The sequence below is a fragment of the Desmodus rotundus genome, chromosome 6, assembly GCF_022682495.2.
Source record: "Desmodus rotundus isolate HL8 chromosome 6, HLdesRot8A.1, whole genome shotgun sequence".
NCBI classification, from domain to species: Eukaryota; Metazoa; Chordata; class Mammalia; order Chiroptera; family Phyllostomidae; genus Desmodus; species Desmodus rotundus.
In genome coordinates this window covers 101,401,455-101,428,234 of record NC_071392.1, presented here as the reverse complement: position 1 = coordinate 101,428,234, position 26,780 = coordinate 101,401,455, and the positions used below count along the sequence as shown (strand labels likewise).

At 50.7% G+C, this 26,780-nt stretch overlaps 1 protein-coding gene and 1 long non-coding RNA gene across 3 annotated transcripts in view; both read right to left on the bottom strand.

The window, feature by feature from the left end:
* RIPOR3 (RIPOR family member 3) overlaps nucleotides 1–2,761 on the bottom strand; it is a 60,178-nt gene extending 57,417 nt beyond the window's left edge. For both annotated transcript variants that reach the window (XM_024559830.3, XM_045195000.3), the window contains exon 1: nucleotides 2,201–2,761. In XM_024559830.3, coding sequence (XP_024415598.2) covers nucleotides 2,201–2,203 — 3 coding nt within the window. In that variant the 5' untranslated portion in view covers nucleotides 2,204–2,761. The remainder of the gene's footprint in view (nucleotides 1–2,200) is intronic.
* A 20,721-nt stretch (nucleotides 2,762–23,482) lies between these two features.
* On the bottom strand, nucleotides 23,483–24,587 carry LOC123479654 (uncharacterized). The gene is made up of 3 exons (XR_006655334.2): nucleotides 24,369–24,587; nucleotides 23,935–24,103; nucleotides 23,483–23,810 (listed from the first exon to the last, which is right to left on the bottom strand). It is a non-coding gene; the product is annotated as an uncharacterized lncRNA (long non-coding RNA).
* Between the last annotated feature and the right edge of the window lie 2,193 nt (nucleotides 24,588–26,780).

The window sequence follows — 26,780 nt, the reverse complement described above, 5'->3', positions numbered from 1 at the left end:
AGTAGAGGGCAGCTGGGCTGTTGGCTTGTTTTAGCCCAGACGAGGAAGCTGAGGGAACTGTGTCCCAGGCCTGCAGTTTTAATCCGTCTGGGCGAGGGCTGGGGACGGTCCACCACAGGGCTGCCGAGACTCTGGGCACAAGTGTCTATAAGTGCTGGGGAGCCCGCAGTGCTCTGGGAAAGGGTTAACGACCAGAAAATGTGTGTGTGCGTGCGTGCACATGCGTGTATATACACACGTGTACATGTGTATGCACACACTGCACATGCATACACATATACTTAGGGGTATTACAGATTGCATTGGTGTAAAGGACACAATTTACAAGTAAAAATAAAATTTATGATACTCTTTTTTGTAAATTTCATATCACCGATTGAATCGCACAGAATGTTTTCATTGATTTTTTTTTCTCCCTCAGCCGTTCCACCTGCGGTCAATCTGTGGTTCTGAGGGATACGCAACTGTATTTCTTCAGGAATGTTGGTTGATATTTAATTTACTTGAAGGACTAAGAACAACAGATACAACACAGAGCATGTTGCAACTTAACTTGTTTGTCAGTGACATGAGCAACTTCCTCGATTTGGGGTGCTATTCACAATGTAACAGCTAGAGAGAGAACAGATGTTTAGCTGGTTAACTTTTCGCCCTCACTGCCTCGAATCTAGACGATGAACGAAACAATAAGCCCTGAGTTGTACTCGTGTGCCAATGCCCAAAGTGTAAATCTTTCCGAGGTGGCCGACATCAGGCTGCCAGCTGGACATCACTAAAAATGGCATTGGGAAGAGACACACCATAGCTCACCGTGACCTTGTATTTCTACCAGACAACTAAAATAGATATCGATACCCTTCGGAGCATCGATAATATGGATACGGTGACCAGCCGTCCTGGTTTGCCCCGGGACTGACGGGGCTTCTGGGACAAGTTAATCACCCTGGAGCTGGGACCACCACTCAGGTCTCAGCTTGAGCCCAAGGCAGAGCTGGTCCCTAAAAGGACAGGAGGTCTGAGTCAGTGCTGAGCTGCTGTGGAATGGAATTTTCCAGGGGAGAGAAAACAGGAGGCCACATCTGGGTGCCAGGACCTCCAGCTCTGCCCAGATGCCGGGCACCCGAGGGACTTCCCTCCTGCCGTGGCCCTGTGGCGCATTTCTTATCTCTTGGCTGCTGCCCGCCACAGCTGCAGGGACGTGTGTGCAAATAGCCCTCAGTGATGATACTCATGTGTGAATCCCCCGGGAGAGGCATGCGGAAAACTCTATGTGTTTCACAATTCTGTTTCGTCCGGAGGAGCAGTGGGGGCCCAGGGTGATTTGAAACACATTTTTGAAACAGCAAAATAAAATTGGAACAAAACTGAGCGGAGGCATGTGCCACTCTTCCTACCCCCAGCTCTCCCCACCCCTGCCTAATATTAACCCTCTTCTCTCACACCCAGGGGTCTCTCACAACCGGGCAGCAAACGCAGCAGATGACACGGGCACTCCTCACTCAAGGCAGGAGCCCTTGCCCAGCCCAGGACAGCGTGCCCACTCCCTGGGCTGATACACAATCCGAACAGCTGATGGCTGCTCAGCCTGTTGCTTCTTCCTCTGTTGGACCTCTAGGCCCCCTCTTCCAGATAACGCTCCCCTCTCCTTCACCCCTGCTTCCTGGGGTGATCACAGACTCTCAGAACACAGAACTCAGACTACTCGGGGTGGAGAGTTGAGTGAAAGTAAAGTCAGAAAAACCAAGGTCCGATTCTCATCTCTGCCACTGACCAGCTGTGTGACCCTGGGGAAGTCACTTCACCTCTCTGAGCCTCTGTTTGCTCCATGTACAACGAGAAGAATAATAATCATAAGACCTACTCCAAGGGGGCCGGTGAGGATTCCCCAAACTGAAGTTTCAAACTGCCCAGCAGGGTGCCTGGCACACAGCAGACTCGCAAGAAATAGCAGGCACAGCAAGAGCCCCTGAAAGATCACCTCGTTCAACCACTCCATTTTAGAGGTGGACCGAGGCCCAGAGAGGGAAAAGAACTTTCCTGAGGCCACACAGCAAGGTACTGCCCTGCCATCTCACCTTCCACACAGACGCCCTGCACCAGCTTTGGGAGCTCCAGGCTGGAAAGTAAGGACCTGCCGTCCTCCTCACCCCCCCCACCTCCCTCTAGCGTCTGGTCCCCACACCCGTCGCCCTGCACTCACCATCAGCAGGTCTGGACTTTTAGGACCCTGTCACGCTGTCTTCCTTGAAGCCGCCTGGCTGTTCGCTGAAGCAAGTGTAGGCTCGTATCCACCGCAGAACACGAGGAGATGAGCCAGGGCTGCGGAAACCCGGGCCAGAGGGGCCACTCCAGTGATCGCCTCCCAGGAGCCCGCCGACGTCCCTGCTGTCTCTGCAGTGTCTTGGGGACACCGTACTGGGGGCTCCGATAGTGTGGCCGGGCTCTTATCTGGCCTGTGTCAGGGTGCCGGCAGCCGGCCGCGGAGCCCGGGTTCCAGGAAGCCCGCCTGGGGCGCCCCCAGCGGGCCCCGCTCTCCCGGATGCTGCCTGTTGCTCTGGACGCAGCCGATTGCCTGTCAGTGTCACTCTGAGCTCCGCCAGGGAGAATTCCATGCTGGCCCCCAGCAGGCGGGGCCCCCACCCCTTCATGTCCCACCCCCCACTCCCATCTTGGCAGGGGGACTGGGAAAAGGCAGCGAGTTTCAAGTCCGCACAGCGTTTGTGGTCCTGTCCCGAACTCTCCGAGATTAATCATGGAGCATCTGATTTCTGCTTTGCCTCAGAGGGGGGTGTGGGGACGCCTAGAAGTTTCTGTTTACTCCATCCTGCACCGGGCTGCGTGCTAATCACAAACAGACAGGGACCAGCCTCCCCCCTCCCTCCCCCGCCTCTCCTTCCTCCTCTTACCTTGCCACTTTCTCGTCACCCTCCTCACGCTTTCTCCAGTCCCTCCTGCCTTCCCTCTTCGCCATCTGTCCCACCTCTGACCCGATCTGATCCTCCACACACGCCTTCCTTGGGTCCTGGGTTCTCCCCAAACCCCATTGTCCCCTCTGCACCGCCCCCTTCTAGGATGCGAATTGGCTTGGCCTTTTCCCTTTACATCTTTATAGTTAGCAGTGAGCTTCTTTTCCTGCTTCCCCCCCTTTTTTACAACCTAATTATTTCAGGGTCTGCCCACCCCCCCACACACACACCCTTGTTACATTTGTGTGTGAGAGACTCCTGGAAACTTAGTGGCTATGAGTCAAGGGGTGAGATGCCAGGTTCCTTCTGTCCCCTGGGCATATCTTGTTTTGGGATTCTGCTCAGGGATGCACCCAGGAACAAAGCCCCATTGACGGGGAGGCCGGACCCGCAGTGCCTCCCCGCCTGCAACACCTAGAGACAAATTTCTCCCTGCCTCGCCTTGGCTCCCTTCGCTGGGCAGCTACTGCAGACGAGAAGCCAGGGCTAGACAGCCCCAAAGAACCGAAACTGATACCTGCCCCCGCCACTGCCGCCACCACACACACACACACACACACACACACACACACACACGCTCTAAAGGGTGATCTGGCAAGAGCTTTGAAAACTGAAAGTGGGCAACAGGCTGACACCCCAAACATCACTGATGTTTGGGCATTGTGAGGCATATACAGATAGGTATGCTAGGAAAAAATGGCTTATCGTAGGAAACAATTAGAAATCAATATCCATCGAGTAATGACTGGTTAAATAGAATGTAGAAGAACCATATGATGGTTTGCCAGGCAGCAATTTAAAAAGAGTGAGTGTGCCCTGGCCAGTGTGGCTCCGTCGGTTGGAGCCTATGTTGTCCTGGACACTGAAAGGTCATGGGTTCGATTCCTGGTCAGGGCACATACGTAAGTTTTAAGTTCAATCCCCAGTCAGGGCACATATGGGAGGAAACCGATCAATGTTTCTCTATCACATTGATGTTTCTCTCTCTCTCTCTCTGCCCCCTTTCCTCTCTCTCTCTCTCAAATCAATAAACAAATTTAATTTTTTTTTAAATAAAATAAAACCAGTGAGCAGTGTCTGTATGTAACCACAGAGATGGATCTCCAAGCCATGTTACTGAGTGAAAAGAGGGTCTGAGCGGCCCATTCGCTGTGATCCTTACATGTAACCTCCCCCCGCCCCCTTACACATACTCATAAAGTGAAATGCTATGGAAACGCATAGAAAGCCAGGAAAATAGTCTGGAAGGATATAAACCGAGCTGAGTCGTTGCCCCTGGGAAAGGGGGAGGCGAAAGCTTTAAGGGGACACCCTGACCTGTAACCGCTTCATTTTAAAACATGAGGATGGATTCTTCTGTCACTAGTGTCCCAACCAGCTTCCCTCTTTAGGGGCGCTGCGCCCCGCATGAGGAGAAAATGTCAACCACCCATTTGCCCCCTTGGACAAACTCAAAGAACTCTACAGTTCGTCCGCGGAGAAATACGCAGCAACACTGAGGAGGAAACCCAGAAACCCTGCCAGCGCCCCAGCTGAACCACCTCTGCTGAGAGGCGCGGACCCCGTGAGCCAACAGCAGGTTATCCCAGAGTGGGATTCCTTCAGCGCAGAGGAGCTGTCCAGTGGCTCGGCGGCGGGCTCCGGCCCTGGCAAGGAGGACAGCAGGCGTGCACTGGAAAGGGTTGGAAAGTGCAGACTTGCTTTCGGGACCCATGTCCCCTACTCGAACTTACAAACGTGAAGCCTATTTTGAAGCGTTTTAAAGGCAGGAATTTGCACGAGTTCAGACAAAGGGCTACTGAGACAACACAGTATCTGTCCAGCCATTGTTCCCCACGAGGACCAGGTCCCAGACACGACAGGCAGGCGGACCTGGGATGGGATGCGGGGTGCATTCTCACGCATTGTCACGAGCTGTGGATGGAATTCTCCAGCATGTTCCCTTGTGTTCCACACTTGCCAAAGGCCAGCGTTGGGAGTTCAGCCCTGGGGGGGACCTGCTGCAGAGAAGACAAATGACATTCTCCATAGCCCTGAGCTGGTGGGGTCAGCCATCCCCTCCCCCTTCCTGCCCCCACCCCAGGTAAGAGAAAAACTAACAAAATCCTAATAAAGCCCTGGCCAGTGGGGCTCAGCTGGTTGGAGCGTCATCCTATAAACCGAAAGTTCGTGGGTTCGATTCCCAGTCAGGGCATATACCTAGGTAACTAGTTCCGTCCCAGCTGGGACATGTATGAGAGGCAACCAACTGATGTTTCTCTCTCACATCGGTGTTTCTCTCCCTCCCTTCCCCTCTCTGTAGAATCAATAAGCATGTCCTTGGGTGAGGATAAAATAAACCGTAATAAAACGTGGAGTTCAGGTCATGATGATGCACCAATGCAACCATTGTTGCATTAGTTGTAACAATGTACAATAACAGGGCGAGGTGTCAACAGTAAGGGAACTGATTCGAAATTGGGTACAGCATGGGCGATTTCTCTGTACATGATTTGTACCTTTTCTTTAAAGCTTAAACTATTCTAAAATTGAAAGCTTATTTAAGTACTTTATGGACTTAGAAAACAAATAATTCTATGTTGTTTTTTTATAGATGTATGTGTGGAGAAAATAGAGAAAACAAATGTGGCAAAACCATTCACAATTGGTGAATCTAGGCAAGAGGGTCATGGGCGTTCTTGACACTATCGTCTCACTTTCCTGCAGGGTAGAAATTAGTCGAAACAAAAAGTTGGGAGAGAAAATAAATCAATTTAAAGGGAAACCTTAAGTACATAAGAGCCCCGGTGGCAAATGAATTTGGCCAGAGTTGTAAAGGGGGTGCCCGAGGACACCAGGGTAGGGGGTGGGCTGCCCGTGGGGACATCTGGGATGACTCCAAATGACCTCTCAAGTCCCTGAGTGACCACACTCACTACCTGGGGCCCCGGAATCTTCTCTGCCGCCCCTACTGGCACACACTTCCAAACCGCACAGCGTTTCCAACACTTTCAAACCATTTCCCACCTCTACCCACGGTCCCCTGGTGCCGTAAGCAGGGAGGCTGTTGCTATCTGCGTGGCAGGCTGAGCATTTAGGGGACAGAGATTAATACAGAGGAGATGTATTCCTCTACTGTGAGACCCACACGCTCACAGAGATCTGCTCAGGCGGTCAGTGAGGGGGCGCGAGGGTGGGGGAGGATGTGGCCTTGGGAATGAAGGGGGTGCCCCAGGCAAGTGTGTGAGAGTAAACAGGAAGGTTGCACACCCCTGGAATACCTCTGTTCCTAGGTCCTCAGGGTAAGGTCACTGCTGTAGCCTTTGACCCCCTTCCCAGCCTGGAGCCTCACTGTCTAGTCCCACCTCATTCGCCCTTGGGTCTGCTGCTTGGGAAGGGGGAGGCGCCATCTCACTTGGTACCTCCATCACTCTCCTGCAGACGGTGGCATCAGAATTCTCCTCCTTTGTCCGCCTGTCAACCTTCAGCACTGATGGAGAACATCTGAAGGCTGGATTCTTCCCACAGATAAGCATCACGAGGCATCACCCCAGGCTCCTCCTCCACTCTCACCCAGACCCACAGCCTCTCTGCTGGCACCCGGCTCCATGGAGGGGGGACAGACTGCCCATTCATCAGTGGAGTGGGGGAATGGAATCCTTCCTGAAACCTGGGAGCCTTATCAGTTGGGGGATTAGCAAAGGCCCAGTCCTGACCTGAAAGAGAATCCCAGACACCGTCCACACTCCCTTAGGGACCCTCTGGAGTCAAATACTTTCAGGACCAGCTCCAGTTAAGTAAACAGCTTTCTGCACGTTGAGTGCCCACAGGGCTTGTCGGAGGACCTGACATTTTCCACTTGGTGACAGTCATTTCCTCACAAATACCACATGGAAAGTGATCTTCGCATTCCCGGGACGACTTCCCCAGCTGAGGAACCCTGCGGCCCTGGCGGAGTTCGGGGCTGTCGCTCTGTTGCGTTCTTTGATGACAGCGCCCCCGAAATGCATCCTGTGCGATTCGATAAGAGCCCCTCACGCCCCCCACCCCACCTCATGCCTGTCTTTCTTCGCTGTGAATTTCTAGGAAACTCTTCAAAAATGCGCTGCCTAAATTGAAGCCTGATGCTTGGAGCCCTAATGGGCGCCCTCTTCAAAGCGATGCTCCACAGCCCCACGGCTTACACGGTGCTGGGGCAATGGACTTAAGCGCACAATTTATTTGGCTTGGCTGGTTTCATGCTGGTTGGAATCTGCTTTGGGGGGAAAACAAACCCTGCATATGTTTAGATTTATAATTTATACCAAAAGCACAAATACCTTGTAATAGGGCTAGAATGAGACGCAGTTATGAGCAGGGGCCACAGCCCACGGAACTTTTGCTCTTTCGTGGACGTACTAGGAGAGATGGCAGACCGCTTTTTAGTTAAGCCCCTTTCTTTCCTCTCCCCTACCCAGAGAAACATCTATGGTGGAAGCTCTAGCTTGCCTGCCTGGCCCCGTGCAAATGCCCCAGTCTGGTACTTTCCCAGCTGTCTCAGGGTGGTAGCTGTTCTGTGCACCATTCTGAGAAGTTCCCACTCACTGCCTCACTCCATCCCCATGACAACCATCCCAGGCATTACTGTGCCCAAGCTAGAGATGAGGCAACTGAGGGACAAGAAGGTGAAGTCACTTTCCCAAAGTCTACAGCAAGCAACTGGCAGAGTCAGGATTCGAACTCGAGGAGCCTTGCTCTAGAATCGATGTTCTCCATCCTTAAGTGCTTTTCAAGGAAAATCTACAGAACAACCCAGAATGCTGTAGTAACTGGACTTTTCATTGCAGCTGAGTTGGAAGAGAAACAAGGTAAGTGGCAAGAAAATAAAATGAAATCATGCCTTAACCAAAGCAAAAAGGAGGTCCCACTTCCCAAATTAAACCAAAGAAAGACGGGAAAAGGACACATTCAGCCTAACCTCCTCAACCTTCTCCACCTCCATCTCCAGGCCCAGACAAGAGAGGCCAAGTTCAGAGAGGCGGCGTGAGGTCCCAGGGGAGTCTCCATCAATAAGAAAGACCCAGACCTGCCATTTGGGCTCCAGCACAAGGGCCTGGAAGGGTGCACTCTGGAGAGAGTGCTGTGAGGGTCCCTCTAATAAGGGCCCCATGGGTGCGCCTCCCTGGGTCCATTGTCCTCTATAACATGCCCATGCCGTCCTTTCCACTAGAGGTAGAACGTGTGTGTATACCCACTCGGGCCTGTGACTTGCTGTGACCCACAGAGTGAGGTGGAAGTGGTGGCCCGCCGGCTTTGAAACCTTCACCTTGCACTTTCTGTCTTTACTTTCACTGCCTTGGAGCCTCCAGACCACCAGTGGGGAAGCAGCCTGGGCAGGCCTCCTAGAAAACGGAGGCCCATGTGGAAGGGAACCGCAGTGCCTCCGGGACGGCCAGGCCACTGCTGGGCGCGGAGTGGGACCACCTGGACCCTTCCGCCCCGTCAAGCTCTCAGCTGATGGCAGTCCCACGAGTGAGCCCAGGCTGAGGCCAGCAGAATCTCCAACCCACAGAATCGTGACCAACAGCTAACTGGACTTGGTGTTACAGCGCTAAGTTTGGGGGTGGTTTGGGACGCAGGCTAGAGCTGCTGATTGTGTGCTCCTTATGCGAGGCGATGCACGGTTAAAATGAAGGTTCTCTACGGCAGCCACAGCTGTGAAGAGAATTCTGCTGTGACCCTTCCCTAGGACAGCGAGTTCTGAGGAATTTACTGCAATGCCTCTTAACTATGTCCTTGGCTCATTTATGAGGACACGGGTAGCCCAATAATGCTTTTGCTTTTATTTTCTCATTAAATATTTGACCACTGCTCTCCACATGAAAGAGCGATCTTTAGCACTGGGGACACAGGCAAATTTGACACAATACCACCTTCTTCTCAGGACAACAAAGGAGATGGACAAACACAATATTATACAATAATTCATTGTTGAATCCCAGGCCCTGCGTTAAGGACTGAGAATACATCACAGGAAAGTCACACATCTGGACCTCCTGGGGTGGGGTCTGTGTGTAGTGGGGAACGTGGACACTAGTAAAAGCAAGACACACAAACATACGACTGCAAATGGTGTGGAGCAGCAGCCCAGGGTGCTCTGAAAGAAAATTAGTCTATTGGGAGGAAGCCAGGGAAGCTTCCTGGAGGAAGCGACTTTCAAGTTGAGAACAGAAAATGCTGGCACGTTGCCTTCCACAAGGGAAGAGGAAGAATGTTCCAGGTGGAGGGAAGAGCAGATGGCAGTGGTTCTCACCAGGAGCACTTTGGTGAAGCTAGAGCCCGAGTCCATTTTACATACAAACACCCAGTGTGTTTTGCGTGGTTTTAATCTGTACGGAACACTCCTGGAAGGCAATGGCCATGTCCACTGAGAGAACACTGAACTCCCCTGGAGTGGGAACCCCCATGGGTCACCACTCTGGAGTGACAGCCCTTCCACTCCGTGTGCCGATGATACGTGAGTGGCCAGCACGCCGCATGGAGATCTGCCTGCATTTGTCGCTGCCACCTTCTCCGTGTTTCCGCTTGTCCAGTTCAAACACCTGGCCCCTTCATTAGGACTTTCAGCATTACAACGCATGTGTTTTTGTTACAGAGCACTTTCCCCTTATTCTCCTTTATCTTATAATTTCAGAATTACACACACAGTTTTCTGTGCTATGAGTAGGTAGGTCATATTGTTTATCTAAGCCATTTCAGGGTAGACAAAGAGGCACAGCCAGAGCCAGATAGTGTTAGACCCTCCTTTTGCTGTGGGACAGGGAATCAGACCAATGGGAGAACTGACAGGGGGTGGGGTTAGTGCCCAGACAGCCAGGGGCAGTGGGGTCAAGATGCGGCTGGAGGGGGAGGTGGGGAAAGGAGACCCCCGCTGGAGGGGATGTGATAAGGTACAGTTGCCATGGAAAACAGCTGAGCAGCTCCTCAAAGGTTAAACACAGAGCATCATCTGAACCAGCAATTTAATCCCACTCCTAGGCATATACCCAAGGGGAGTGAAAATGTACCTTCACACGAGAACTTGAGCACAAATGTTCTTAGCAGCAGTATTCGTAATAGCCAAAAAGGAGAAACAACCAAAGTGTTCATCAACTGGTAAACGCATAAACAAAGTGTGGCAGAGGCATGCGATGGAATACTATTCAGCCACACAAAGGAATGAAATGCTGATACATGTGTTGACCTGGAAAAATTAGATTCAGTAATTTTACCAGCAAAATGGGCTTGTTCAGGAATAGCAGATGAATTGCAATCCAGGACAAGCAAACTACACAGAACCATAGACCAGTCTGAAGAACAGAAGGGAGGGGCTGGCTTTTGCAGGAGGAAGAGAGGAAGTTGGGAGGGACAGTTGCCAGAGTGGTCTGGTTGGAAACGGCTTCTCATTGGCTGAGTGTATCAGTTTCTCACTGGCTGGGCTGTACCCAGGAACCCGACCTGAAGGCAACCAGCTAGAGGTTCAGGGGGCCGCTGAGGCATTTGCTGGACAAGGAGAAATTCTTCCTTCCTCCTGCTGTGGTGCATCCTCCTGTTTGGGGTCTGGGTGGCAGTACGCGAGAACTCCATTTATGGGAAATGTCCAGAAGAGGCCAATCCATAGAGACAGAGAGTAGATTCGTGGTTGCCAGGGCCTAGGGCAGGGGCAGGAGGGATCAGGGAGGGGCAAGTGGACAGTGGCTGCTAATGGGTGTGGGGCTTCTTTTGGGGGTGATGAAAATAGTCTGGAATGAAATAGTTGTGATGGTTTGTACAACTCTGTTAATATATTTAAAAACCACCAAACTGTATACTTTAAAGGGTGAATTGCATGGCATTTGAATTACTTATATCTCAAATAAAACAAAACAGAAAGGATGAAGCTGAACGGATAGACAACCCCACAAGGCATCGTGGCTCGGGCTGAGGGGCTTTCATCTTCACCCCAGACTGACGGGAGCCGCTGAAGGTCAGGGCATCACGGTGTCCATACAGGTTTGCATTTTAGTGAACAGTGGATGGGAGATGGGCAAAAACGGATGGTCTTGGCATGGTGAAGAGCGAGGTGTCTAGAACAACACCAAGAGAGTTGATGGACATGGTGCCGTTTGCCGGAAGCCTAGAAGGCCAGCCTTGCTGAGAACATTTTGTGGCAACAGCTGTCACAGAGGTATAATCGTTCTTGATGAGACAAGATCTGGGAGGAATTACTTCTGACTGGTGGCATCTGGAAAGGCTTCCTGGAGGAGGCAGCCTCTGAGCAGAACTTTGCAGGGTTGGCTTAGGGCATACAAAGATTCAGGGGGCATGCTAGGAAGGACTCACACAAACACAAGTATGGAGGCTAGGAGTGCCCGAGGTTAATGGGGTTCTTCTGTTTAGCCCGGTCAGAAGGGGAACAAACATGACGTGATGCATTCAGCAGGGTTCTCCTGAGAAACAGAACCAACAGAATATAAATAGAGAGAGATAAGAGGAGACTTATTCTAGAAGTGGTGAATGCAGTTATGGACACCGAAAAGTTCCACGATGTGCCCTCTGTAAGCTGAGGAATGAGGAAAGACAATGGTGGCATTCCGTCCAAATCTGAAGGCCTGAGAAACAGAGACGCGGAGGTCTGAGGACCAAAGATGAACGTCCCAGCTCACAGACGACAAACTTGCTCTTCCTTCCCCTTATCATGGTATTCAGGCCCTCAACAGATCACATGACAACCACTAGCATTGATGGGGGCACCTTCTTTCCTCACACTAGCAATTCAAATGCTAACGTCTTCCAAGACACCCTCCCAGTCACGCCCAGAAATAATGTTTTGGCAGCCCTGAGCCTGTCCTCCTGACACAGGATGCTCCCTCTCACAAGCCTACCCCTTGGCAACTCGGCACCCAGGCACCCATGTGCTTCTCCTTAAACCACATTGCATCTCCTAAGAGAGAGAATACCCAGGGAATACCCAGAGAATACCGTAATTCTGCCTGACGTGGTACAAGCATCCCGGGAACAACGGAAAACACACTCAGCCGGCCAGGAGAGCGTGTCCTCTCATTTCTCACCCCCCCCAACCCCCGTCCCTGTGAGGCAGTAGCCCCTGTCCAACGGGAGGCCGAGGTTGGAAGATGTCTAAGGGCCTCGCACCCGGAGTCCCACAGCTGCGAAGGGGCTGGCTGGCGTTTCATCTGAGGTCTCCTTGGGGGAGGGAAAAAAAGATGCACAGGGTGGGCCCGGGCCAACTTGTAGCCTGTGGGCTTTATTTTATAGTCAATAAAGTCATTCTTTCTCTTCTCGAGCTGTAAAACTCAGGCTTCTCGGCATGCCTGTTTTGTATTACACATTCCAATCCCTCGAATCTTTCGATAGTAAGTTTCCTTAAGGGAGACATCGCGCTCATTGTTTGGAAGATGTAACCCACCATCACACAGGGGATGATGGAAGAGGCCTGACACCCCTGCATAGATAGGGGTGCAGGGCGTGTGTGATTTAAGTGCCAGCGAGGCCCTGACCTGCCAGGGCTGCATCAAGGAGGTGATGACAGCTGCCTGATATTAAATCGCAGACGTGTGTCCTTTCTGCCACTTAAACTCCCTGGCTTTGCTCTGAGCCATACGTACCAAAAGCAAATACATATTTGTCGAATTTTTGTGTAATTCTATTTGGATTCCATTTGAGGGGATAGAATCCTTTCTTTCCTGTAATGCATTTTTCAAAAAATGTACTTGAATAGTTTTACCTTATGGTTTAAATGGCCATGGACAAAGCCCTGAAATATTTTAAAAGGGTACAGGGCACAGCAAGGGGGAGGTGGCAGGGACAAAAGATATAATGACTGGAACTTAAGAACTGGCGCAAACCTGCTTGGAGACAGGGGGGACAGCTGAAAAGGAAAAAGGCATGGGGACATATGCCCAGCAGGTGCTACCGACCTGCTTTTCACCTGAGGGTTTAAACTACGTGGAACGCCCGGAGGGGGCCCCTCGAGGACCGCTGGGTAGCAGCAGGCCTAAGAACAGCATAATTGCCTTCCAAAGCCAGTCTTGCTGTTTATCTAGCCTTTTCCACAAAGTGGTTTATTTCTCAACATGCCTCAGGACAAAAACAACCACAGGTGCTGTGCAAAAGGCAGGTTTAAGGACCTTACCCTAAACCCAGTGAAATGGAATGTCCCGGAGGGACTGTTAACTGAGCAATTGTGGGCAAGTTCCTCAGCTCCTATGGGCCTCGATTCCATCTTACAATAGTGACCTGAACGGTACCCAGACACCGGGGTGTGTGAGGCCTGAGTGGGGGAATTCCTCCGCCGCATGCTGGCACCTGCTTCTCTCCTATTTTCTGTGTCACAAAAGGCACAAATCTGTAGAATCGCCTTCTCCAACCTCCGTCTCAAGAGGTGGTCCCTGGGAGGGCGTACTTGGCGTCAGCCTGCACCTCCATCAATCCTGATCATGCGTCACCGCGGCCAGTGAGCGGGCTCGCCCTTCCCCAGGTTGAGTAGAGATGCCTTGCCTTGGGTTAAGTCTAAGGTGGTTGCCGCCCCTCAGAACAACATAGATTTCGATTGATTGCCCTTCTTCACTTGTGAGCACTGACCCTGGGACCAACTGTTCTGGGTCCTGGAAATAAAGTAGGAAGAACAAAGCCTGTGCCTTCTAGGAGCTCACACTCTCCAAATAATGAGGCAGGTAATAAGCAAAGAAAGCGAGTAGATTTTTGCAGAGTGTGAGTCTTTCTCGCTGGATGCAGGGAGCTGGAGGAAGTGAGGGAGAGGCAGATGGGCCCTCCCAGGCCCTGAATGAGGGGTGGGTGGTGGGAGATAAGGCTAGGGGAACAAAGGGAAGATAGAGACCATCAAAGGCTATTGTAAGGAGTTTGGATTAACTCTGTGTGAGATAAGAAGCTTTTAAAGGGCTCTGACCAGAGGAGGGACCTGACATCAGCTGGGGTTTCCAGGTTTTACGGTCTGACTTGGTGTGGGGAATAGACAGGCTGTGGAGGGCAGGGCTAAAAGCAGGGAACCAAAGAGGTGACTACTGCAACAGTCCCAGCGAGAGATGATGGTGATGTGGTCCAGGGTACAAGAAATGACGGTGGTGCAGCTGGATGCTGGACATATTATTTAGGTCAAGCCAATAGGATTGGCTGTGGCTACAAGAAGCAGAGGAGCCAAGGATAAGTCCAACCGTAGTCATCTGTAAGATAGATTGGTGAGGATGGAGTTGCCACCCGCGGAGAAGGAAAAAGCTTCTTGATGAGCAGGGGGTGGAGAGATCAAGAGTTCAATGTGGACTGGGTTAAGTTCAAGGTGCCTAAGTAACTTCACACACAGATGGAGTTCAGGGAAGAGACTGGGACCAGAGACATCTATGTGAAGGCCGTGAGCACACAGGTGGTATTTAAGGCCATGGTATCGGATGAGGCCCCTGAGGAAGGAGTCATAGAGGAGGTCTGAGCACCATGGCCTGGGGTGCTCAGGATGTAGAAATGGGAGTCACAACACCCACGCTACAGACGCGAAACCTGAGCCCGTGTAACATAGTCCCCCATCTGCAGACCCCCTTGGACCTGCTGACAGTAGGGGATAGTGCAGAGAGGGCTGGACTCAGGTGGGCAAGCCCCGGTCCCTGCCACTCACTTCGGGATCCTGAGGATGGCATTCCACCACCTCCCCAGCCACGAGGTGACCATGAGGACCAAGGCAGGTGCTGATGGGAGGCAGCGCCGCCCACCCAACAGAGCAGGTCTTGGCCATCACTGAATTCTTCCTGGAGGGGCCCGGTCCACACATGCCTGCTTCATTCTGGGCCCGTCCATGTCCTCGACGCCCGTTCGCTCAGCAAATGTTTCCCAAGGGTCTCCGATGTGCCAGGAACTGGTTACCCAGCAGCAAAAGTAGACACAGGCCCTGGCTTCCAGCAGTTTCTCTTGTAGCGAAAGGACCATCGCCCAAACAGCCAACCTGATTGGAGTTCTACTTCTCTCAGAATCCTCGTGTTTTTAAGGGTTTTTTTTTTCCGATTTTTGTTTGATTCTAAGAGGTGAGAAGAGAGATTTTTCAGGCTTGTATTTGTAAGCGCTGCTCCCCTGAGGGCAGGTGCATGAGTAGAATCGTTGCTCTGCTTTTCTTTTTACTGTTGGCTTTTCAGTAACACGGGCTCCCCGTTCCTTAGATTGCAACAGCAGCGTCGTGCGGTTGACATGAGGCCTAAGAAAGAAACGACTTAATACCAATAGCCGCGCGGTGTGGGGGGCTGTCCCTGAGCATCCCTGACGCCCGCGAGTGGCCGAGCCACGTGCATGCTTCTTTCCTGCACTCACCGGGCAGGTGGAAGCTCCTGCCCTGCTAGGTGCTGTAAGGAAACTTTAAAAATAATCACTCTATTCATCTTTTTAAAGTCAAACTTGAGACAGAAGCCATTGCCACTTTTGATATTTCAGGGGACTCTCTTAACACACCCTTCGGGGGTATTAGGGCCACCGTTAAAACACATGGTGCTTCAAATGCCAGCCTCGCCGCCTCCTGGCTTCCTGACCCTGAAGCAAGGCACTGCTTTCTGCTGACTCTCGGTCTCCTCGTCCGTACACAGGGGATCAGAATACTTCCTGTCTCCTGAGAGTGAAGTAATGTCATGCCTGTAAAGGCCAGTCACTTTACACAGCCAACTCTCCACAATGACAGCTGTCAGTCAGTATGGGGACTGACGGCAGAGGGCTGGGGCCAGGCCCTGGAGAGCCCAGAGCGTTAGGCTCAGGAGGGGTGGGGCGGTCACCCAGCCAGCTGGGCTCCAGAGAGGCAGGTCACACTCCTGTGGCTTTGGCCCTCAGACGCGGGCTGCCCGGGCTGGTATCTGGGGTGTTCAGTTTCAGCAAGACATCGTGAGGGTCCCCCTAGGGTGCCGCTGCATGTTGGATATTTGAACGAGGCAGCTGCGTGGACACAGGGAGTGAGGAAGAGAGAGGGTCCCCAGTAAAATTACGGTCCTGGATGGCCAGAGAGACAGGGAAGCCTCGAACAGAGATGGGTTACGTTGGAGATAGAGAAGACAGATGATGATGTTTAGGAGACAAGAGTTTACAGGCAGGGATTCAAGGGAAGGGAGTGCCCGTGGAATTTTGGGAGGTGGCCACTTCTTGTCCTTAAATAACCTCTTTGGAGCAACTCACCAGTGATAAGTACGGCGGAGAGGCCTCTGACCTCAATTAAATCTAAACTCTGGGGCTAAATTAGCATCCTGGGAGCTTCTTACCAGTGCTCTCCTCTCTCTCTCTCTGTGGGTTGGAAAATCCCACTTCCAGCTCAGACTGCCCTCTGTTGGATGCTTCACCCGCAAATCCTGACCCTGTTAAGCTCCACAGGAGAGGGATGAGGGAGGGGCACGATTTCCGGAGAGCCGCCCGAGCCTTTCCCATACAGTTACCATCTTATGTTCACGATCAGGTCCTGCGCTTCACCCCACTGTTCTCAGTCATCCCTCTACGCGACAAGGATGACCGGGCCAATCGAGAATCAGATGTTCCTCCCAAAGGGGCTGCCAAGGCACCCCAGGTCACACTCCCCTTCCTACGGGATTTAAGACACAATCAGAAGGACCAAGGCCCAAATCGGACATGAATATACCATATTCTGCTGTGTATACGGCGCCCCTATGTATAATATGCAGCCACGTCTTAGGCCCAAACTTTCAGGGAAAAAAATCTTTCATTTGAATGTTTTAATGCAATTTTTTATTTATTGATATTTAGAAACAAAACCGATGATCGTATTCCAGGGTATTATTTTGCATACAGATATTGTTATGGTTTTCTAGAGTTACACTTTCAATGCATCAGCATAAATAAAAATATTTATATAGATACAGGATTAGTACTACCCACATATAATGCACATCCTTATTTTTCCCTAAAAAATTTGGGCAAAAAACCGCACATTATACATGACAAAATATAGTAATTGTTCAAAGCCTTCACGCTGGGTTCTGTACAGGTCCCCCTACCAGTCAAGGTCAATGGCCTTGGGGCTCTCAGAAGTTGATGACGATACTGTAGTGTCCCTAGAAAGAGTCAGGCGTCTGTGGTCACGGTTCTGTCTTGAACTCACGTGGGGCCTTTCGGCCTCTTGGTCAGCAGAAGGACCGGTGAGTTCACCAGCACACTTCCCGGCTTGAAAATGCAACAACGACTGGTCCTGTCTTTCAGGAGGACAGTTTTGGCAACACCTACACAGTTTTAAGTGTGCACACCCCCTGACTTCTTGGAACCTGTCCTGGAGAAATACACAGGTAAGTGCACGGGACGGGATGTTCGCTGCAACGCTGAGTAATCGTGACCTGCACATCCACCGTCACAAGACTGCCTGAACGAACTCTGGCCCATTTGACCTTGGAAAGCAGTGCCACCTGGGAAAAAAACAAGTATCGAAGGAGCAGAGTGGAAGTATCACCATATGTCATTGAGTGAAACAGGCAAGATTTGTTAAAAAAAAAAAATTCGGTGTGGTATGAGCCCATTGCCATGTTCATATATGTTTAATAAAAGACCTGGGAAGAAGGGCCGAGGGGAGGTTTCTGTTCCCCTACAAAATGCTTCATTTTTAGAAGAAAAGGGATTTGAAAATATTTTAATATGTAGAGTGCTTCATGAGATGAGTCTGCGTGGGTCTCACCTGAGCAGTCTGAGCTCGAACAAGCAGAAGGGCTTGATGATGAGGTGGACACAGCGCTCCTCGAAGTTGGGTGTGGCCGGTACTTAGTGTGTTAGCCGCACCCAACCCCCCAGATGGGGCGGGCCTTTTGGTGGTGGGGAAACAGTGGCCCCACATACAGTCAAACCCTTCGAGTTCCTACAGAATGATTCAGGTTCCTACCTTTTGGGATCTCCTACCTGTGAGTACACATCACACTGTGTTGGAACTAACTGTGGACAAGCATCGCGCTACTCAGAAGGTGGTCTGTCGAATCTTGCGCTACAAAAATGGGGCTTGCATTTTGTACGTCTTTGGGATTTTTCTAATTTCCTTTTTTTCTGGTAATTCATCTTTATTACATTTTACAAAAGTATGCATCTGTAACAATTTAGACAATGTAAAAACTGGTCCTTCAGCGAGATCTCTGAGAAGCAGTGGGCGGCTGGGGAGGGGGGAGTGATTAAAACTGGGGCAGGCCCTCCGCATTTGGTGTGGGAATCAGTACGTCCCTGAGCGAACGGCTGTGTGAATGAGCAAGGGTACGACAGAGGAGGCAAAAGGACCAGAATCCAGGTTTCTCACACAGGGCCGTGCAAAGTGGGCAGAGCTTAGGGCTTCCAGTTCATGGCCAGACTCCATAGGAGCATCTCTGACCATTCACTCTCCTGATTTAAAGGTGAAGCTGGGAGACCTTTACCTGCTCTCCCCCCCCAAGTCACAGAACTGACCTGACCAACAAAGAAGTATGAGGAGGGTCACACACAGATGAAAAGCAACATTTACTGCTCATCACTGCAAAAATCAGACGCGGTTTGTAGACTAAGATAAACATTCTCCTGTCCATCCTGAACCAGTAACAGTAAACACAGGCTCCATGCAAGGAGGTCCTATTTTAAGGACCGCTGCTGTTTAAGTGGAGGGTTTTGGACACGTTTACCTCAGGGTGATGAAACTGAGGGGGGGGGTTCAGCCCTGGGGCACAGGTTCCCGTCTGCCCGGAAGCCCTTCAAGTGTGGGGAAAACAACTTCAGTCTGGGGTTTTCGCCTCTGAACATGGGCAAAGTGTCCCCCATCCAGAGGGCTGCCAGGCACACCTTGCTCCATTTCCCTTTCCAGAAACGAATCGATCTTTCTATTTAAAGGGAATGTAGACTAGAAAAATGGCATGTTTTAAAAAATTATTGTTACTGTTTAAGGTTCCCTGTGAAGTTGCGCAGTGAAAAGCAGAGTCGGAGCAGACCTGCATCCTAATCCCTTCCTCTCTGTGTGAGCCTTTAAGCCAAACCAGTAACCTCCCCTCTTCACTTAGTCTGCACACCTGCACTGGAGTAATCTCAGTGCCTGAGGGAATGCGTGGACCCCTAGCAGGCCTGACAGGGCGTGAGCCTTCCACAAGCCCTAGCCCAGGTCTCTTTCTAATGGCAGACCAGAGGAGTCCTGAGAAGAACAGTCACCATTCACTCACCACGCGCCGTGGGCCAGCAAGAGTATTAAGTGACATACTTACAATCTGCTGGATTGCTTAACACACCCATCTAAGCTAGGTACTCAGTATCCCCTTCTGGATACGAGGCTCCGAGAGGGGAGGTCCCCTGTCCCAGCTCGGCCAGCTCAGGGCCAGCCAGCCAGCAGGGAGCTGCAACAGGCTCCCCAGCAGCACTCTGATCACCTGGCTCTCCCGCTGTGGGCTCCTGGGAGCCACTTTCTTCTCTGTGTCCCCAGGGCACACGACCTTGGGCATTGACTTTGGCTGGCTCTGTTGTTGTTCTCGAGCCTCTTTCATCATTGGGATAACTTTACATAAACTTGGCATTCCTTTAAATTTTTAAAAAATATGTTCGGTTCTTAAATGTCTCCTGAGGGAGCAAAAGGTTTCTATAAACGATTTCTTTTTCTTCTCCTGAATGTTGAACTTCATAAGGCTCAGTTACTGGATCTGCATTCACAAGTGGGGCTGTTTGCTGGTTTATTTTCATTTTGGAAACTCCTCTCTGTAGTGAACAGCACTCTCTCTTTTCCTGAAAAATATCCCATGAGGAATTTTGATCAGATGCTGGGGCTGTGGGGCAAGGTTCTCTGCAGGGGATCATGTTTCCAGAAGGCTCCTAGAAGGCAACAGGTCTTGCAACCCGAGGCTGCACTGACTTTTTACCTGTAGGACTGGCTGTCTCAGGACAGGGGGAAAGGACACAGCCTGCTTTCTTCTTCCAAACAAAACGATGTATTTCTTAAAGGAAGAAACACTTTTACACCAAGAATTGAAATTCACTCAACCCCATAAAAGGCAACGTGGACAGGTGAAGGCTCTGGAATTCAATGACTAGGGTTTGTGCACCAGCTCTGCCGCTTAGCCTGTGTGACCCTGGGCAAGTTACTTCTCTGTGGCTCGTGTCCTCATCCCCAAAATGAGGGCGATAACAGTCCCTATGTTTTCGTGAAGATGAAATAGTGTTTGCTAGGACTTTTCTGGGGTTTTCCGGAGCTCTCAGGATGAAAAGTGGGACAGTCCCAGGCAAACTGGGCGAGTCGATCAACTTCAGATGAAAGGAGAGCAGGCTTGCACGCTCCTTAGGAACGGCCCCCGCACATTTCACTGCTCCCTGATATTTCTGTCCTTATTTGTGACTGCCTCCAGCAGCCATCTTGCTCCTCGTGATTGGTTGCCATGGTCTCTTGTTTCCTCATTATTCATACTGCAGGGGCCTTCAATGTGCCTTTTATTCTTCCTAAGCCACTGACAGCACACTCCCAAAGTCCTCAACAAATGTCTCTGTCCATTCACGGGACAAGTATTGGAAGAATTTATCACATGCCAGGCAAGCAGCTTTTAAACGAATCCCATAGCCTTGTCCCTTTCTTCGTCTTTGAGGCGGCATCTAATCTAAAAGTTAAAATGGGGAAAATTCTTTGTGATTATAAATCAGAGACTGGAGGGATGTCCCCCGCGAGCCCCAGGAATGTCGACGACGCCGGCAACCCCCAGGAGCGAGGAGAGAGGCCTGCATCAGCTTCTCCCTCAGCTTCCAGAAGGAACCAACCCTGCCCACACCTGGATTTTGGACTTCTGGCGCCAGAACTGTGAGAAAACAAATTTCTGTTGTTTTAAGCCTGCCCACTGGTGGCGACCCTAGAAAACTAATACAGTTTTCTGCACAACCCAAATCCAGACCTTCCCCGTCTTGTGTCCTGACAAATTCAAAGACCTCTTCCCAGGTGTTCCTGCGAGGTTTCTTTCCTCAGGTCTATTGCAGAACGCCAGTCTCTTGACTCCCAGGTCAGAAACCGAAAATGACATGCCCATATCAACACCTCCCAGACTTAACCTGAGGGTAAGAATCCCCCAGAGAATAGTTAAGATTACAGGTTCCCTGGGCCCGGTTCCAGACCTCCCGACATGGGACCACAGAAGGGGCCCTGGAATCTGGATTTTTAACAAGCACCCAAGATGACTCTTATCCTCAGGCACGTTTGGGACACCCTGGCCTATGAGATAGAATCCAGAGGAGACCAAGCCCCTGGTTCAATGATCTCCGTAAAATGGTGCCAACCTCCCTGTTTAAATGTCATGTCCCAAGGATTCCCGGGGGCTGGGAGTTCATCCCATTTGTGCCCTGCCTCACTCTGCCCCACAGTCCTCTGCTTGGGGACAAGTGAGTGCTTTGAGAACTACGTTGTTCTCACCATTTTACTCCCTAGGTCCCCTTTTCATTTCTTCCTTCCTCTAGGTCTGGATTCAGAGGCCATCACAGACCTTAAAGTTATTTCTAATTATTCAAAGATGGCTCCTCAGTGAGCTGGGAATGAGACCCAAACCCCTCCTCATGGTCTGCAGACCCTGCAGGACCGGCCTTGCCCGCCTCGCCCTCGGGCTCATTCGGAGCCCTTCTCCTCCATCTGGAAGTTCCAGACGTGGCCTTTCTTTTCAATCTTCAAACACACCAAGTCTTGTTCCTCGCTGGGCCCTCGTGCCTGCTCTTCTCCCCCACGCAGCCCCACCCCACCACCTTGTGAGACTTCCATATTGTCTCAGAGCTTTTCCCGTCCTCAGGAGAAAACACTCACACGCACACACACTTACTCCGCTTATTCTCAGTCACCGTGCCGATTGATCACTTGCCATCATTTAAAAATCAGGAAGTTTCACACGCGAATAACCAGCTAAAGAACCAGAATCTACCCCGGTGAAGCCTGCACAGCCACACCAGCTGGAGGGAGCCCTGTACTTGGCCTGGGGCTCTCTGCTCTGCCATTCCCTCCCAGCCTCTTCACTCCTTTCAGTTACCTGCCCCAGACACAAAGCAGTCTTGTTGGTGACACTTGCTTAATTGCCGTCTCTCTTAGGCAAAGACACGGTCTTACCTCCGGAGCAGGCCCAGCGTCTAGCCTGTGCCGGGTGTATAGCTGGACCTCACAAAAGGTGCGCCAAATGAATGAATACAGGAATGGATGGATGTTCTGCCTCCTCCCTAAGTCTCACGGGCCATACCGCTCATTCTGCCCTTTAATCACGGCCTTCCCTGCAAGGCTCATTAGTGTGCTGTCCCCAGTGCCTACCTCCTTGCTAGAGCTTATGAAAACACAAATCTGACCCTTTTGTTGCCCAGGTTTTAAGATTTTTTTTTCCCCAGCACCAACTGGAGAAAATATAATTTTGTCCCCAAGGCCTCTGAAACCTTTGTCCTCTGGTTCCCACCTACTTCTCCAGCCCCCCATCTCCAGAGAGGCCCCCAGCCAGCACACACCCACGCCCCACTCAATGACCCGGGGAAGCACCCTGTTCTTTCCCTGCCCCCACACCGCTGCTGGGAAGCTCCCTCTCCCTGGAATGCCTCCTCCGGGTCTCACTGCACATCCCCATGCCTCTAGCAAACTCCTCCTCATTCTTCTTCCCTCGCTAGAACCAGTCACTTCACCCATGAAATACTCCAGACCTCCCTGGGCTCACTTAGTCATTCTGTCTTTTCGGCTCCCACCCCCCTCGTTCATCCCCTGCCCTCGTACTGAGTAATGCCTCAAAATAGCAGCTGGTGTCTTCTGAGTACTTGCTGTGTGCCAGGCACTGAGGGGGCTTTATCACCTTGAATCCTCACACCCCAGCAGCACCCTGCCTGGAAGGCTCCCCCACCACCTGGGAAGGGACGGGGCAACCGGAAAAACCAGAGGATCACTTTCTCACCTCCAGCTTTCCCAGCCACCCCTTTTACATTTTTCTTTCTCCTTCCATACCTTACCTACTCCTCCCATCCCCCCTCCCTGCTTTATTTTTCGCCAAGGCTCTTAGCAAGAGCACACTACAGATTTTAATTAAACATTAGTGGATTCTGGCTCTCTCATCCGGAACGTCAGCTCCAGGAGATCAGGGATTCTGTCCCATCTTCTTTACTACGGTTCCATCTAGAATAGTGCCTGGCACACCACAGACACGCTCTAAATATGTGTTAACTCCGAGAAGGCAGAGACAGACCGTTACCATCTCCAGGTTACTCCCATGGAAAGTGCTCTTAGAGAGGTTAAGACAGGTGCCTAGAGTTCCATAGCTGGTGGGTAGAAGAGCCAGATGTGATCTCTGGGTGGTCAACTCCTGCACCCTCTACCCCCCTGAACCCTTTAACAGCTATGCCCCCCACTTCCAGAAGTCATCTCTCTATGGGTCTGACTTCTCAGCTAGAGTTCCTTGGAGGCAAGAAGTCGACCGTATTCATATTTGTGGGGGTTTTATTTTGCCTGACCCTGGTAAGAGCTCAAGGAATGTTTGCTGACGTCAGGAATGTCTTCATTCGCTCTCTCTCTTTTTATTAGCCTTTATCTCCACATCAGGCACAGTGTTATATCCACAGTTGGGGTTTATTTAATACGTCACATTAATGAACTCTAGTACAGCAGTAGGTAATAAAAATAACTAGACAGCAATAAGGACAATAAAAGGTAACATTTATGGAGTCCTGACTCTGGACTGAGTCCATCCTGAGTGCTTGGTGTCCTGAATTAAGACAGGTAATTCTCTGAGTATCCTCATTTCACAGATGTGGAAACCAAGGGTCACGGGGTCATTAAGAACTCGCCCAGATCACTCAGCTGGGACATGGCAGAGGCAACCTTTGAATGCAGGCATCTGGCCCGCGCCACATTCTCAGCATCTCTCAGCCTTTCTAAAAGATGCCCATTAAAAGGTCGCCCTGTGTGAAAACAAAGAGGAATGGTTTATTACACCTTTCTGTTTTATTTCAAGGACTTTTTCCCCAAAGGCTTTCATAGGCAATATTATTTGCTAAATAATAACCACCAATGTTCACACCGCACCTGAAGGTTTGCAGATGACTTCTCATCTGATCCAAGCCACAGTGCGATGGGGGGGCACCCTCATCTTCTTCGAGAGCGGAGGACTCGGAGGCTCCGAGCGGGTAAGGGAACAGGGTCCAGGTCACCACCCAGCAAGGAGCAGAGCGAGGGCTCCGGTGAACATCTATCACTTAAAAAAACCCAAAAAACAAAAACCCTAAGAGCTGAGAGCCTCCGAATACAAAGCTCTTTCATGCTGCTACTTAAACACATATCAGATAATCCTCGGGAAAGATCTGCCCGGTTCCTGGCACCTGACGGGAGCCTCATAGGTGGTAGTTTTCACCATCATCACCGACACTTCCTCAGAACTGGAATATTTTAGCTGATGACTGCAACTGTGGCCTGTCTGCTGGCCCTGAAGGGAAGAGCTTGCCCTTTCCCTTCCAGTTTACCTGTGGTACTGTCGAATCAATGATCTGTCTTCATTATCCCCCAGGTACCGCGGGATGCTCAGAGCTGGATGGGTCTGGGGAGATGATCTCACTCAGGCGCCTGCATGTACAGATGGAGAAATTGAGTCCCAGAGAGGGGGAAGGTCAGCACTTCGAGGGCCGGGTTCATGCACAGCACCTGGCACAAAGTTCCTCCCACGGAGATGGGTTTTTACCTAGAAGGGCATCTCTCCTCTTAAAGGCCAGTTTCTGGAGCTGTGAGCCCCGCTCCCCACCCCCACACAAAGTCCTGGAGTATTATAAGCTATTAACCAGAAAACAGACCATGTGACTTAATTCCACCTCTGCTAAAGAGCTTAAAATGCTTTGGTGAGTAGTCTCAGATTCATAAATATACACTTCAACTCTTCCTCAAAGAATTATTAACCAGCTCCATCAAAACTGGAACTTGAGCAATCAAGGAGAAAAAGAGCTGGCAAGAGAAACTTCTTGAAAAATACCTCACCACCATTATGTATGACTTCTTGCTACCTCTTTCCCCACCGCCTAAGAGGTGGAGGAAGAAGGAAGGAAAAAAGTATCATTGTGTAGGACATGAATCAGTAATACTAATAGTGGAAAATTACAAACTGTTTCACCGGTGGAACACCACAGTGTGTTAAGTCAAAGAACTTAAAAGACAGAAAGTCTTGAAGAGGATTAAGCAGAAACGTAACCCCCATGAGCTCCTTTCAGGGGGTGGAGATGGGCTGGAGAGATCTGACTGTGTGTGGGTGTGATAATCAGCAGTAGCCAATTCCCAAGGAATGATTTTGTGAACCTATAATTTATAGAGTCTGGGTCATACACTCGCCTTACTTGCCGTCCTAACTCACTGAGTATTAATTCTCCCAGGCATGGGACTGGCTTTTCATTCCACCTGTAGGTCGTGATCGGCTTTAGCTAGAGGATTTGGGGGTGGGGAGGGATGATGGAGAGAAGTAAGATTAGGATTCAGTCTTCAAATCAAAGGAATACAAAACCTTCCTCTGGGTTTTTCTCTGGGCTTCCTGCTTCTCAAGAAAGGCTGAAATTCAGGCCCCGTGAACAGACAAGAGGCCCTAACAGCTCTCTCAGGATGAAAGGGTGCCCCTCCCCCACAGCACCTTTATCAAATTCAGACCATTTTCTGCATTCCTGCCTTACACAGCCCAGGCGCACTGTGAAGCAGGCCTGAGAGCTCATTCTGCGTAGGAGATCCAGGAAGCTCTGGCCTGGCCCTCCCTTCTACAAAGGAAAGTCCAAGTAAAGAGGGATGCCACACCCTGAGGGAGGGGAGAGAGGACGTGACGACACCTCCAGGAATGCAGGGCCCACGCAGGTGTGTTGGCACCCACAAACTTCCTTTTTAAAAGAGCCTGATAAATCAGTACTGATAACAGCAATAAACCTCAACCACCCAACAATCGCCCACACAGAACTGAGGCCCTTGCTCCCAGGGTGTGGCCCTGGCGACTGGGGAGAGGAGGGTGACACCTGAGAATGGAGATCCCTAAAGATCGTTACGTTTTCTAGTCAGGGGTTCTCAAAGTGGGGTCCCTGGGACCTTACTAGGGGATTCTCAAAAGTCAAAACTTTCCACCATACTGTGATGTCACTTACTCTTCTCACCCTTATCTCCCAGGTATGCAGTGGAGTTTTCTAGAAGGGACATGACGTGATATCATCACCCTGATGACTACTGTGCTTATGTATACATGTGTTTAAATCATTTCTCAGTTTTGCTCTGGCCGGGTAGCTCAGTTGGTTAGAGCATCATCCCTATGCACCAAGGTTGCATGTTCAATCCCCGGTCAGGGCACATACAAGAATCAACTAATGAATGCATAAATAAGTGGCACAACGAATCTCTCTCTCTCTAAAGTCAATAAATAAAAAATTTAAAACATTTCTCAGTTTTAATTCTAATACAATGAATATTGAAAGCATAACACATACAAACGAAATACTTGGGGCCTCCATAATTTTTAAGAGTTATTAAGGGGTCTTGAGACCAAACCATCCCACTGCCTGCCCCATCACAGGACCACACTCATTTTTGGCTCAGCTTGAGTCACAAAGTAGGAACTTTTGAACAGGAGCGGCGAAGGCAGCTGTATTATGACTCAGTTTGGGATGGTACCCTTTCCCCCTGTACTGCCACCCAAAATGGCTAGAAAAACTTTAAATTCCCCCACAGGCATTTGGTGACCTGAACCCCTCTGGCGAAAAAAATGGGTTTCTCACCTTTGAACCCAGGTGGGGGCCAAGTTAGCACAGAGAAAACACACTCCCCCAGCACCAGCACCCAGCAAAGACATACCTCAGTACCTGCAGGGAGTTGGATACCATGCTACATGCTCAACAATGAACAAAGCTGATGGGGTCCCTGCC